This window comes from Miniopterus natalensis, chromosome 10 (assembly GCF_054644295.1).
Source record: "Miniopterus natalensis isolate mMinNat1 chromosome 10, mMinNat1.hap1, whole genome shotgun sequence".
Lineage (NCBI taxonomy): Eukaryota > Metazoa > Chordata > Mammalia > Chiroptera > Miniopteridae > Miniopterus > Miniopterus natalensis.
Genome location: NC_142090.1, coordinates 79,028,052 through 79,043,518, shown reverse-complemented (window position 1 = coordinate 79,043,518; position 15,467 = coordinate 79,028,052). Strand labels below are relative to the sequence as shown.

Here is a 15,467-nt window from a genome sequence, read left to right as displayed (position 1 = left end):
GCCTGCCTTCTGGTCGTCACCCAGGCCACACCCTTTCCAGCATCAGATCTGCTGCATGAGACAGGCCTCCTCACCTGTCCTTCCCACGCACAGTGGCTGCATTCAAAGGCGAGCTCCTCCTGAGCGCTTTTGCTGTCCACCTAAGTCAGGGTCGGCCACCCGCAGCCCACCCTGTCACATCACCGCATTACTCTTCTCACAGTTGGCAGTAGCCTTGTTTCTCATGCATGGTTGGCTGCCCACCTTAGACTGTGAGTTCTCAGATGGAAGAGCTTCTGTCTCTCCTGTTCTGTCCCAAATCGCCACACCTACAGTGGTACCTGTCCCATAGCAAGTGCTCAGTGGGAAGCTGTCAGGGGAGTGAATTAAACAACTTTCTAAATCGTCCTCTGAAGGCTTGTGCAAGCAGCAGGGCATTGAACCACCCGAGTGTGGGCAGTGGTGGAATCCGTGGTCAGCCCCAGTGGTCCTCGCCAAGTTCTCTGACAGAGACCCGAGCAGGTGTCCTGTCGGGCGGGTTGCTTGGGCTCCGCGGGTGGCCTGGAATGAGTCCCCTCACCTCTTGGTGCCCTCCTTAGCTGCGAACAGTGGAACGAAATGAGGAAAACACTGCTCACGTCAGCTTGGCTCCCATGGATGAAAAGGGCTTTACGCTCATAAATAATGAAAATGTAATGAAGTGACACAGGCCGCCTCCTGCTTACTAAGAAGTAATCAAGAAGCCCCCTAAGCAGCCAAGAGAAATGTTACAAAATAATTAGTGTTTTACCTGCGACGGTGACACTTATTCAAATCTGTGTTTAAGAGCCTTACCTAATTGCATCCAAGAATGCAGTTTTCTGAGGACAAACACGGCAGGGTTCTAGAAAGTTGATGCTGAAAATAAACTCAAAAATTAAAATCAAATGAAGTTACATTTAACCTTGAGCCAGGCAGCTTGTGTGGTTAAGAATTAACCTTGAGCAAAGAGAGGCTGGCCTTGGCCTTTGGCTCCTGGGGGGGGTGACCTCTAAGCCCCTGGAATGTCATAACAGGAGTGATGGGTTTTGCCTGGGGGTTTTGGCCACCAGTCACTCTAACAATATGATTTATTATGGGGTCTTTGGGCCACACGACAACAGTCCTGAAATCCAGAGGAACTGGAACTAAAAGGCATTAACGCGACCTCCAGAAGGGGCTGGAGACGAAAGCTCAGCCACACAGGCTGCAGGTGGTTGAGTCCCAGTAAAAACTCTGGACAACAGGCTCAGGTGAACATCCCTGATTGGAAATGCCATGAATAGTGTCACACATTGTAACTGAGAGGAGTTAGTGCCTGTCCATGACTCCGCAGGAGAGGACAGCAGAGCTCCAGGCTTGGACCCCTCCTGGACTCCGCCTTTTGCATCTCTTCTGATTGTCATCTGGACACTGTTCCCCTGATTGAGCATCACCATGAATGGGACAGCGTTTGGTGAGCTCTGTGAGTCCTTCTAGAAAATCACTGACCCTGAGGGTGACTTTGGGAACACCTCCAGGGGGGTGATGTGGGAAGCGAGGGTGGACTGTGTCCCCTCTAATGTTTGAGTTGGCTAACTGTACAGTTGACCTGACCTCTCCTCAAAGGTTAACCTACCTGTCAAAATAGGCAGTTTTCTTTGTTTCTTCTTTTTTAAAAATGGGGTTTCTTTCTTTTTGATATGAAAAAATTACACAGGAGAGGATTCGGGCCTTGGATAAAATGAACCCCCAGCACCCTCATACCCTCCTAAGCGCAGGCATGTTGAGGTGTCTACTGCTGCCCGGTGACAGTGTACCTTAATTACAGACCCAGAGCGGCCACGCATCCCAAAGCCGAGTTTGCCAAAGGAACAGCAAAAAGGCAGGCCTATAATGTCACACATTAAAACGAACATTTCACTTGACTTAGGACCCTAGCTCTGATGGCAATTTGGGACAAGCATTAAAAGACATAAAGAGAAATGGTCCACGTAGGTTCTTCTTGAAGCAAAGGAAGATTGACTTGATTTTCATTACAGAATAGCAGTTATCGTTATATAATTGTCTCTCTCTCTCTCTCTCTCTCACACACACACACACACACACACACACACACACACACACACAGGTAGAGTCTGGACTCCTGGCCTGGATCTCTCCTTCTGCTTTATAATAAATGGCCAGTTTCCTTTAAAGGGAAGCACAAAGTGGGTCATCCACGAAGTCTCTGATCTTTCCCTGGGAGGAAGCCACTGGCCGCCCGGGAACCAGTATGTGCAGCACCATTGTGCTCTCGGAGTTGCAATGTTCTCCTGCACCGCCTGCCACCTGCCGCCTGCCACCCGCCAACCCCCCTACCCCCCACCTCCACCTCCCCGCACCTCTGCAGTAAGAGCGCATCTGCAAATCCTCTGGCATCCCTTCAATTCCTTACAGCTGTAAAAACCACTGCATGGAAAGAAAGGAACATTTCCTAGACCAAGAGTCCCCAGACACTCTCCCAAACCCACACATGAAGAGTGCTTTGCTCTGGTGGATTGTGGTGCAGGGGAGAGGGGAGAGGGGAGAGGGGAGCGGTCCTCATGTGACTGTGGCCTGTACAAGTCTGGACTTCGCGGCAGTTCACGCTCAGTCTTTGGACTTCTGTGAAATCTGGGCCTGCCCTGCCTGACCTAAGAGTCCTGCTTGGCTAGCAGGTTACACTTATGTTCAATTATTTCATCTAAGATTTGGGTCTGAGTTAGGGAAAAAGCCCATTTTGGTGTTTCATACACGAGTCCCAAATATGTGAGGTCTCCTCTCTCTCTGGTATGTCACACAGAGCCTGGCCCATCTCCTGGCCTCCCTCTGGGCCCAGACTGCCCAGCGCTGGTCTGGTCAGGGGGGCCTGAGCCAGCAGTGGGGAGGGGATTTGATATCAGCTGTTGAAATCTCAAGGGGGCCCTGGCGGGGGTCTGCCTATTGCACCTGGAGCTCCCGGCCGGCATGGGAGAGTCAGGGAGAGAAGGCCCCATGAGCTGGGAGAGGGGTGAAAATAAGGACTGAGGAAGGAGACGGACACACTCGACACCTGCCCCTCGGGACAGCCTCCGCTGCAATCCAACATAATTCCAAAGATTTCACATGGATGTTTCCACACTGCACTACTCTCTGTCTCCTGGAATTTGCTCCATAACACAGCAACAAAGGATAATACAATTATTAAAGTTTCCCAAAAGATTAAAAAAGGGGGCGTGTGTGGCTAATATGTAGTCATTATTCATTTACAAAGCTTTTCAAGTTTTTAGACAATGGACAGTTTACGATTAAAAATATTGAACTGGGGCCCAGCTGGGTGTGGCTCAGTGGTTGAGCATCGACCTAGGATCCAGGCGATCGGGGTTCGATTCCCGCTCAGGGCACATGCCCGGGTTGCGGGCTCCATCCCCAGTCAGGGGTGTGCAGGAGGCAGCCGATCAATGACTCTCATCATTGATGTTTCTATCTCTCCTCTCCCTTCCTCTCTCTGAAATAAAGATATATTTAACATATATATATATATATATTGAACTAGGTAAAAGACCCAAATAAAATAAGAATTTTAAACCCTAGACACCTCAAAAGTAAAGTCTAATTCACAGATATTAGAATTATCTTGACCGTATAAGAAGAGCTGTCTCCTATTTCTAATACAACTGGCCCCATGGAATTTGTCATACGATGGAGGAAACCCGAAGGAGGTAACATTTCCTCAGAGAAACATCTTCTGTGCTGCCTCCCTTCCCTTCTCGATGTTACAGACACAGTCGTGCTTAGGAGGCTGACTTTCTATGTCATGAGATGTTGTTCTTTGTCCTTAAAGGAAATTACAGATATTCCTTTGGAGGCGGGGGGGAAAGGAAAGAAATGAAATTCCTGTGCAATGTAAGTGTACGACCATCCGTGGTATCCAGGCGGATCTGTTTAGTTCTGTAACGACTCATAAAAATCTCACAGCCGTGGTCGTGGCTGCGTTTTCGGGTTCTTCTCAGAAATTCCACCACTGACATAAAACACACAGGCAAGGCCGTGCCGGTGCGGGCGCCGCGGGGCTGCTCTCTCTTCTTTATTCTCTCCAGCGTTACTTAGATGTTGTACAGTGAACACGTATTATTCTTATAAAGCAGAAACAGCACAATTTTTTAAAGGACGGCAATGCAATCCTCTCTTACACAATCTCATTCAGTGTCACCAAAGAGAAATGGTTCATTTTTAAACTGTTCCCCAGATTCATCAGTGAGAACCTACCTAATCAGAGGAGAAAATATCAAAAATCAGAGAGATAAGTGGCCGAGCCAGGGCCCAGACTCTCCATAGAAAGGAAGGGACACAAGACAACACACGGTACCAGTGCTTCCCATCTACCATGTGACAAGGCGGCACTGCCCACTGACCTCAGTCCTTGGGGAGCAATCTCGCCCACCAGGTAGTCACGGTCATGTCTATTCTATAGACAAAGCATCTGAGGCACAGCTACCTGCCAGGGCCACACAGCGAGACGGAGGTCCAGCTTGGTGTCACCCAACGTGCTGTCTGTCTATTGCTTCCTTAAAGCCCCCATAAGGTTTGGTCCTTGCTGGAGAACCCCTGAGAACGAAACTGCCTTCCCATCATGACCCTGTTTATAGTCTTTCTTTTGCCACATGTATGCTTGGGAGAAAAGAAGAGACTCAGGACCTCCCAGACACTGGCCACCCTCACTTGAAAACACATGAAGACGCATCTATGGGCTGGGGAGTGAGATCCCCAGCAGGGCGAGCGACAGGCAGGACTGTCCAGCTCTACCCTCTTCAGAATTGTTTCCAACACATTCCTGCCTCTTCCAGGAAGGAGCGGCCGGCGGGGGAAGGGTGCTCTGTCCCCACACCCGGGGGGCAGAATACGAGTTCACCTCCCGCCACACCCCATCCTCCAACCTCAATGCACAATTACCCCAAGAGAGTTTCCATAAACACCCAACCTGGGTGCACAGCCCGGTACACAACCTCGCACCCCGCTGTGCTGCTGTAGCTGCTGCGGCGACGTGCAAAGCCAGAAGGCGAGCATCTGCCTGGCCACCTCACCATTCCCATTCTCCCTCCTCCTGTTGAGTCGTTTCTCACGCCTTCTGCCAAGGTGCTCATCCCATCCCTGCTTGCAGGCCAGGGATCGCAATATAAAATAAACCACCAAAGGGGAAAAAAATAGAAATTTGCAAAAAAAAAGACTAATCTCTGCAGGCCTGCTCTCCAGTTTTTGTTTTCAACACATTCTTTTGACATGGGATGAAGACCAAAGGTGTAGAGTTCTGGGGCCCGGGGAGAAGCATAGGCTTGCCGTTCGATTTCGGACAGACAAGGGCCCAATCGAACTCTGCAACTGGGGAAGGGGAGCTTCCAAAGAGGACTTACACGTGCTAATCACTTAATTAACCGAAGAAATGACAGCAGCCAACAACTAAGAGCACTTGCTATGTGTGGGCAGTGGGCTGAGCATATGCGTTGATGTTCTTAAGCTCACTGACCCTGACTGACGACTCTTCAAGGTAGCTTCTGTTATTACCCCCACTTTACAGACAAGAAAACTAAGGTTTAAGAGCTCAGATGATTGCTCCAAGTTGTAGAGCTGAGCTGGACTTGTCGCCCTGGGAGACCACAGAGTTCTTAATTGCTACGCTCTACCGCTTCCCAGCAGACCTTCAAGTGATAGGCATTAGCCTCCAAATAAAACCTCGATTGCCTGTCTAGCTGCTAACCTCACCCCAAAGTCTTACATGAAGATCTTTCCATTTCATTAGACAAGAGGTGGGGTCCATTTAGGGGGTGGCACAAGGAGAGAGAGAAGCGGAACCCAGAGGATTCAAATTATAACAGGAAAATGGATTGAGGGAGCTCAACGCATGTGCTGGAGCCAAATGGTTTGGCAGATGCTGCCATGATCGGGGATTTGTGATGACAGGGGCAGTCCCTTTTCCACCCCACTTTGAGCTGCCTTTATATAACTTTATCTTTTATGTCCAAAGATCAAATAAAAAAAGATCACATTTAATGAGAACTAGGGGAAATAAACTGGTGGCAATTAAAGAGTAAAAATAACTTCTCTGTGGCTTCAGACCACAGGCGTTTGCTCTTTTTAAGAGGCTCAGGCAAATCACTTAAGGCCTTTCAGGCTGTGTTGGTCTCACATTTCCTCCCACACCCATGGTGGTTAAAGTTATAGGCAGTCACAGCTCTTGAACCCCTGGAATTGTGCAGTAAGTAGAAGTACAACCCGGCCAAGCTCATCAACTCACAAGTGCGACCTTGTAACACAGAAGCCAAATCCAAGTCTCCTTCGTAACCGGTTGCTTTGCGTAAAAGGGGGTTCATCAGAGTTAGAAAGCGTTATGGAATCTCTACTCTTAATGAGAGACCTTCCTCCCTCCACCCTCAAGCTCTGATTCCACTCTCTTCTGACTCTGGAAACAATGCCTCATAGTTGGCCAAGATCCAAGGAATCATCATGTCAGTGCCTTGTTTTCCACGTGCAGATCTGTCTGGGTCTAGACCATGAGGCAGATCCGAACTCTTCCTCAGACTTAGAAGAACCAAGTTCACTCAAACACCCACAGGCAGCCCGAGGGATGCGAGATTTCCACCTCTGCCCTGTACCACTGTGGTTCGGACCAGAACTTGGGAAGCACTCATCGATCTTTGAGTCAAGCTAACACCTGGTGAAATCTCAGGTGTCACCAGCTTTCCAATGAATCTACATACACTCAAAAACAGGATCCCCTATAGGGTATTGCTCTGAAATACTCCCTCAAATTTCCTCACTTGGGATCTAATGTGGGACTGACTCAAGCAAGATGAGATCAGCTGCTGAACAGGAAGATGTAGGAGCGTTTACCCCATACTGTGGGAGCCCTTGTTTTGTACACCGAGATGATTGACACACTCCATGCCAAGGTCAAGTCCAGCCTTGGTCTTTAACCCAACCCCATACCCCAGAACGCTGCACTTACCGGTAGAAAGTAGCATAGTCCACCGTTGAGTGGCAGGTCTGGAACTCCCAGGATTTGAGTTTCTGGCACTCTCGATGGGCTCGGAGCTTCACCTTCACCGTCCCCTGACACAGTTCAGGCACTGGTTTCCTCCGGGGCCTGTTGCAGAACTCATTGGACTCCACCCTCCAGGACTCGGCAAAGTCATCCACATCGAACTTGAAATTTCCATCCCCGCCAATTAAGTCATCGCGCTTATGTCCATTATAGTTGCCACAGAGGCCACAGAGTTTGCCCTTGAGATGGGGGGCAGCCATGACTTCCACAAAACTGTCTCCATCCCAGGATATTTCCAAACCTAGAGAAAAGAAGAAAAGGGAATAAGCCGCGCTTGAATCCAGCAACAATTCCCAAGTGTATCCATCCTTACACAGCACATGACTACCCTCTAACCGGGGACACGAAGGTCTGTCCAAATTCTTGGTCACCTTTTATCCTTGCCATATTAAATGTTCTGTGAAATTATGAGACTCACTTGTTAGGACTTAGAATTTTCAAACTGTATAAAGTTTGCCCTTATAATGAACCTCATGGATCCTGGTTTGACTTGTAAATAGCTACTCATTGACCACAGTATTCTAGGGTATATATTTTTGCCCTTTCCAGAGTAATTGTGTTGGTCCAAACCATGATTTCATTTACCCAACAATTACTCTAATGTGAAAATGCGAAGATGACAATGATGATAGCTTTTAACGTAATTTTTTCTTTATCCCAAAATCCCCTAGATGATCACAACCACCACCAAATGAAAATTTTCAAATTATTTGCTATGGTGACTTGTATTAAAGCAATAAATATGTAGCTTCTGAATACACCCTTTTCAAAGGACAGCACTCAAATAAATGAAACGTCTTCAGCGTTGGAGGCCACCAGGCCACGGGGCAAAAATTCCCGCGCTGAAGAGAATGAACTGGCGTGCACACTCTTGTTTACCATGGAAACGGTCCCCCTCCAGAGGGCACAGAAAGGAGGCCCGGCCTGGTTTGCAGAACTGACATCTGAAACACTGAACGGTTTTTCTGAGAGCGCATATTCCTCCAGAAATGCGTGCCGAGGCTTCCAAGAGCCACTCCAGCCAATGACCCCACTGGATGGTAGACTTTGTGTCACACAGAACATCCAGGTTATGCTGTCACAGGTGGGACAGCCACATGCTGCCTTGTCACACACAGATCAGTCTGACTAGGTCAAGAAGAAACATCTTCATTCCCATCCTGATCCTGTGTGGGGGACACTGTCTGTTAGAGAAGGGAAAGGCCTCCGTGAAAGCCCTTCGAGGCCCTGGCCAGTGTGGCTCTTCTGGTTGGAGCGTCACCCCATGCACTAAAGGTCACCCGTCCGATTCCAGGTCAGGGCACGTGGCCAGGCTGGCACTCGATCCCTGGCAGGGATGCGTGTAGGAGGCAGCTGACCGATATTGCCTCTCTCACATGGATGTTTCTCTCCCCCGCCTTCCTCTCTCTCTAAAAATCAATTAAAACATATTTTTAAAAAGCCTTTTGAGGGTCAATTCAAAGTAAATGTCAAGCTCTTCTAGTCAGGAAGTTTTTCTTTGTCCCAAATACATGTTAGAGTATTTCCTACTGTCCTCCTGGCAATACCCTGGCAGTCCCCGAGCCCCCAGTGAAGGCAAAAGAGCCACCTGGGGTATGACCACCCAGGGAGCATCTGCAACAGGCCACTGTGCACTTCTGCCCCAGGACTTCTCCTTCTTCACTGTCACTGTCTCCTAGGAGTGACAACCCACACAAAGAAAGAAGGTCTTTTTAATAGAAAAAAATCTCCCCATGTGTGGTTTTTAATCTTACTCTCTTGGGTTTTTGACAAAAACGAGCTTTTCCTTTAGCCAGTTCTGAGCATCTGGAAAGAACAAGCCGACTCTACTCCTGGAGGACTCTGCCTTTGTTCTTACAGGATCGAGTGAGGCTGAGCGAATGTTCAGAGGATGCTCCGAAGTCAGGGAAGAAGGTAGTGATGGGAAAGGAAGGGGAGGGCAGGAGAAGGGAAAGGATCTTGCTTGGATATAAAGCTGGCATACGGCAACATCAGAGTGATGGGAGATCCATTAGAAACGCCCAGAAGTAAGATGCTGAAGCCAATACTCCCTAAGTCTGGACAGGGTCCAAGAGTGGAGAAGGCTGGCCAAGTAGCATTCCTGAGAGCAGGCCACACAACTGCCACGAGAAAGAGCTACAGAGCTGCTTTAGGGAGAGTTACTGGTAGGATAAACCAGTGGCCTTAAACTGGATTTCTCGAGAAATAAACAGAAAGGCCCATATGTAAATCACCGTATGGTAAATTAAAGGAATAGACGCTTTCTTAGTTCAAGGCCCATGGTAGAAATAAAAAGCTGAGAGTTCAGAAAAGCACTTAAATAGAGTTGGGTAAAGATGCAAGAAACATGGTCACAGGAAAGTCTCTCTTGGGAGAAATCTGATGAAGAGAAGACAGTGATTGGACAAGGTAATTAGAAAAGGGACACCCTGAGAATATCCACACGCTGGGCTGACCTCCCATGTGGATCTCTGAGAAGACGGTGTCAACGCTGACAACCACAACTATCACATACAATGATTTATACGTCTACATCCACATCATCTAACAGTGTCTGGCACGTAGCACATACTTCCTAAATGAATGGATTACCCTGCAAATTGATATATCATGCGAAGCCAAGGAAATTGTGAATTTCATGCTAGTTAAGACGCTGAAATAACAATTTTGAAAAAAGACAAGCAAACTATAATATGATTTGTAATACACTCTCTGAGGTATAGAAGAAACTTAACCTTACAAGCCCGTAGCCAGGCAGCTGCCCAACAAGAGAAACGAGGGGGGGGGGGGGGGAGTCAATTCCATCCACACTCTGACTTTTACAGCACAATTCCAAAGACTTTTCCATGCTGCAAAATTTTCCAAACTACAAATCTCTTTCCTAGACAGCAGGCAAGTACTCTTCTTCCGAGAGCCACAACGGTGGAGAATTTCTATCCAGAGAAGCTCCAACATCATCACTGACAGCGATATAATAAATTTGAGACTCTGGCAACTGAGTTCATGGGAATTCAGCTCACAGTGAACAAGGCAGTCATTGTGTTCTTCCTCTGCGATGGACTGGTGGTCCACGCGTGCTTGGGGAGACCCATGGTGCTCTTAGTAAGCTCTTCTTAAAATCTTAACATCCCACTCATAAAACATGGTCCCAAAGTAAGAGAATAATTTTTGACTCACTCTTTTCTTTGTTACTATATTAAGAGGGTTTTCATGGGCCAATGCTACCTTTCCTATTTTGAAGGGGAAAATTATTCAATGACAGATGCCTTTGTCTATTGCTCTCTCATACACATGTGTATTTGCACAACTTTCTTTTACCCTCTACATGAGTAAACTCTATAAAAAGTAGGTTACAGCGGTGATAGGCAAAAAAGCCTAATGATTGTCATTGAAGAAATTGCTCTTCCAAAGGATATTTTAAATAAGCATCTTATGAGATGAAAACATCAGGGAAGTGTGGGCTGGGGCTCCTCCTTTTGGCAGCTGGGATGAGTTTCCCAGTTCTCTGCATGGGAAACGAGGTAGAAACAAGGGGCAGAGTCAGGAGGCTGGACAAAGCACAGGTCCCAGCCGGGGTGAGGGGTGAGGGGTGAGGGGTGAGGGGTGAGGGGTGAGCAGCGGCCACGCTCCTCCCACTGCAGGAAGGGCCTTCCAATTTCCCGCTCACCAGTGAGTGTCCTACTAACTTGTCCTTCACCTTCAAATGTGTGGCCTGGCTCCAGACCACTAGTTCTGGGGACTTTCTTGGGGGGAAGGAGGAGTTGTCCTTTGACTTGGTGGTGGGTGTTTTTTGCTCCCCTTTGTTTTGAGTTTTGGTTGTTACTGTTGCTTTTGCTGTCCACTTAAAGGAGAGAGGAGGTGCGAAATCAGTAGACATGGCACGGAGGTGATTAAAAATGGATGCTCCTCTGTTCAGAGTTTACATCAAAGGAAAAGAAGAGAAAAATAATATACATACATATACATATATACATACATATATATATATACACATATACACTCTCCAGGCTCAAGTGTAGAACTCTTGATGAACCTGGAGGGAAAGTACAATAAAAGCCACCCTCGCATGTGTTCGTGCGTTTCAGGTGGAGCTGATGTAACTCTTTCAGGTGGAGCTGATGACGGGAACAGATGGCAGAAAGGAAATCTTAAATTATTTGCCCCGTGCCGAGAGCGGGGTGGGGGTGTGACAGGGGTGGGCGGTGCTTTCTCCAACTACTAAGCTTTGCCCAGTGCCCTCTGGGCTCCCCCACATATTACTGGGTAAGAAGCTACCGCCTAGTTCCACCTGAGGGACAGGCTGTCTGCGTGCTCCAGCAGGTGACTCTGCCATGAAGTCACCCCTCCCCGGTCCCCAGCCTCCAGCTGAAGCCTTGATTCACGCTGTTACACTGGAGAAAGTACCCTTTGATCATATGAGTTTATAAGATTTCAAAAGAAAAAACTATGGAAGAAGAACCCTCAAAGGATATTTTCAATAGACAATCAATAGGTGGTAAAGAGAAACCATCCCTGGGGGGTAGTTCAAACTGGGGTTGGTAGACCAGAGTGGAAAAGACTATTGTCTGGAAATGCAGTTGTTCCACTCAAGGGACAGTGTGAACGCCAGTTGGATGCTCGGAGGGATCTAGCTCTTCCCTGGGAAGCAGAGAGCCCATGAGCTCCGGGCTACAGGAAATTGTTCGGCTTATTAAGGGAGCCACATAAATTACTTGAATCCTTGGATGGAAAAATAAACTAAATTGGAAAGCTAAGTTCAAGGCCTAGAAGAGTTAAATTCACTAATCTGATCACGGTGGGGATGATGTATGACTATTTCCTTTATAGCCTCAGCCCTTGCTCACTTTTACAATGTGGGGTCCTTGCAAAGAGCACACTTACCCCGTAAGGTACAGCCAGCGGGGAGGGGAGCAGTGTGGGACCTCCGAGCTGTTAGCAATCTCTGAGCACCCGGGATCCCTTGGAGAATTAGAGTGTAGTAGACTAACAATTTCCATATCAATAGAACCCACTGTGCTCAGAGATAGGCAAGGTGCTTCTAATTAGTGCTGCTTAATAAGGTGTCATCTTGTGCACATTTTACAGGGAGCCACCAACTGATGCCTCCTTTCTAGGAATGAGCTGAGGCCTCTATCTGCAGAGTGGCCAGTCATTCAAATATGACAACGGGTGTCTAAGTTTTCTGAGCAGGACTCATCCCTCTAAAGTTGAATGAATGGAGCTCTTCACATCTGTCACGTTCAAAGTCAAGAATGGGAATGTTCGCCCCTTTAGAGAATGTTGCAGTGCATTAACACTGAGCATGCACTCACTGCAGCCATGGTGCACTATCTACATAAAGGTTCCCTGGGCTTCTCCTTAGCTTCATGCCTAGTTTAGCTAGGTTGGCATTCCATAGGCTAAATCAAATTATCCAACATATATTTGGCTTGAATTGAAACAATTCACAGGGTTCTGGAGATAGAGTAGAGCACAGTCTCTATAACCCCTCAAAAGTGCCTGCTCTAGCCAATGTTTCCTTTTTGGATCTAGATTACCTAAAGGAACTGGAGCCCAACTGATGCTTTTACATTGTTAAATTCTCATCAATGCAAAAAGCAAGATATATGCTGATTCCCTCAAGTATCACACTTAAGCCCTGGCCAGTGTTACTCAGTGGTTAGAGTGTTGGCCTGGGCACCAAAGGGTCATGGGTTCGATGCTCCCCCCCCTCCCCCCGTCAGGGCTAGTGCAGGAGGCAACCAATTAACGTATCTCTCTCATATCAATGTTTCTCTCTCTCCCCCTCCCTATCTCCCTTCCACTCTCTCTAAAAAGCAATGGAAAAAATATCCTTGGGTGAAGATTAACAAAAAACAACAACAAAAAGCATCACACTTAAAGAAATAGCATAGGCCAGGAAATCACGCAGTCCAGCATCCAATTAGCAAACGGTATGAACTAACCAAAGGTAGCATGAAAGGAACCACGGGGGATATAGCAAAAGGGAAACAAGCTGAGCTCACACTTTGGGGCTAATACCGAAGAGTGGAATTGTGCTTCTAAGACGTCTCTTAGGTAGCACCTCCCAGACAAAAACCTGCGCCTCACTGAACCCCTAGGAGTAACCTAGCAACCGTGAACAGTTTGGCTCCTGGAGATGCACCTGCCCCTGGAGGGGACAGACAGAGGCCAGTGGGCCTCAAGCAAAGGGCTGCTGAGAAAGGGCCTCAGGGGTCAGCTCCCTGTGCCCAAGGCCAGGGGGAGTGATCTCCGAGGGAGCATCCCAAGCGTCCTCCAGCCAGAGCTGAGGGTCCCAGCCATCAACTCCCTGAGCATCCTTCCCCAGGGTCAGGAACTGACAGGGCTGCCGGTCACACAGCCCCGCCTTGCCCTCCCATCTGCACACCCACGCGCTGTGGTTTACTTTGGAGGACTCCCCCCTTCTTGGACAGATGCTGACAAGGAAACTCTCACAGATGTGAAACTGCACATTACTGGCTCCATTGGGAGAGACACTGACAATTCCAAGCTGGCCATCCAAGGCCTAAAATTAGCACCAAAACAGAAGAGGTTATATGGAGAGCAGGGTGGCTGTTTTTGGAATGAGAATGGAAAGGCACTGGGTGTCCCGGGATCGCAAGGCTGGCGGAGGGCATGCACGTGTCTCCAAATGTTCGAGGGCATCTCCAAGGTCTCCTGACTGCGGCTGGGACCCTTCTGGGCCTCGGGGCCTCCCTGCCGCCCCCTGCGCGCTCGGTGGCGCTGCTGAGCGGCTTGGTGCGGCAGAGGGACACAGACAGCCCCGTGCTTCCGGAAGCCCACCTGCTTTGGTCGTCACTTTGAGCAGGTAGCCGTCCAGGTCGACGTGGAAGTGCGGCGCCTGCCAGGGCAGCGCGATGCGGGAGCCGTTCCAGCGCACGGTCAGGTGCTGCTGGAGGCTCACGGTGCCCGCGCCCAGCACCAGCTCCACCGACTTGGTCCAGGAGAAGGAGCGGGTCCTGCGCGCGTCGTTCCTCACCAGCACCTGGAAGGGCGAGGCAGGGGAGGAGCAGTCTTTCGTCAAAACGTACTGACACGTCCCCTGAAAGTTAAATGTCCGTCCGTCAAAAGTGTTGTAGTGGGGATCTCCGAAAACCGTGCAAACGCCGGGCTCTGCGGGTGAGTGAGAGACAAAAGCAGCGTCATAAACGGAGCGCGGGACGCGGGCAGACACCGGGGGCCCTCCCGCAAACCTGGAAGGCGCCCCGCGGGCGGGGGCCTTGCAGAGATGCTCAGCGCAAGCCCCAAACCAACCGGCTCACGAGACAGAGTCTGGACGGCCGGTGGTTTTAAAAGTCTGTGCCAAACCGCACGGGCCATGTAATGTTGCTGGCGCTTTTATACTTAGAAGTTATTGGTAACACTTAGGAATTTTCAGAGCATCTCCGTTTGGGAGCCTTGATAGGCTTCTGTGTTCTCAATGTAAGGGCCGGAGAAACGGGCCTAAGGTAATTTGGTAAATAGACATGGCCTAACTTTATAACCCATATAAGCAAGAACAAAACATAAACAAGTAAGAGGCGGCAGCTCAGACGACAGTACACCAAAACATAGCGTTATTTCTATTTAACGAATTAAAAAATTTGGAAATGTGGCTTTCTACATGTTACTCGTGGTTTTAAGCAAAAGTAGTAATATTCAACACATATATTTACTAAGGACAAATGAACAGAATTGCCAAATGGATGCACGTTAATACCACTAGAAACCTGGTACTGATAAAATTAAGAGTCTCTATGCGTTTTACAGAAATACAAGGTTCCTATATTTTGATCTGTGTATCAAAATCTAAAGTTGGATAAAAATAAATAAATCATAAAACCCATCATTATTTAGTAAATTTAACAAATTCCAATGAATTCATCACTTCAAAATACCTTTAATTCAGATACTTAAGAGACCCAAGTAGAGTTTTATATTTAGAGGTAGCTCACAGATTTGTATAGAAAATTAAATATTATTCCTTTTTTAAAACAAAATTGGGCGTTGATCTGTTCTCCATCTAAAGGTATTTTCTCTATTTTCAAGGAGACATGAACAACCAGGAAATCAGGAATTCAGTTAGCGAAATCAGCCCAAATGATGGAAGAAGTACAACAAATAGCACAATTTCCAGTCGATGCCAGAACAGGTCACAACTATGAGACTATCACATAAGCAACTGCTCTGAATATCTAAGGGGACAATTAAGAGTCAAGACAGAGGTAGGATGTGTCAGCAGATCTGATAGGACCGATGGGACCCATGGCAAACATTTGCTTTTAATCTCTAAAGTGTTTGGAGAGTAAGGTTGTTTCATGTTCTGATACATTAGGTCATTTCAAATGGCAATTTTATGTCACTCCACATAAATCAGAGGTATTTGGAATCT

At 47.9% G+C, this 15,467-nt stretch overlaps 1 protein-coding gene across 2 annotated transcripts in view; it reads right to left on the bottom strand.

Annotated features, from left to right (window-relative positions):
* Positions 1–15,467, bottom strand: part of BMPER (BMP binding endothelial regulator) — a 169,169-nt gene that overhangs the window by 36,749 nt on the left and 116,953 nt on the right. For both annotated transcript variants that reach the window (XM_087821255.1, XM_087821253.1), the window contains exons 12-13: positions 13,880–14,209; positions 6,980–7,316 (exon numbers count right to left, since the gene is read on the bottom strand). In XM_087821255.1, coding sequence (XP_087677381.1) covers positions 6,980–7,316; positions 13,880–14,209 — 667 coding nt within the window. The remainder of the gene's footprint in view (positions 1–6,979; positions 7,317–13,879; positions 14,210–15,467) is intronic.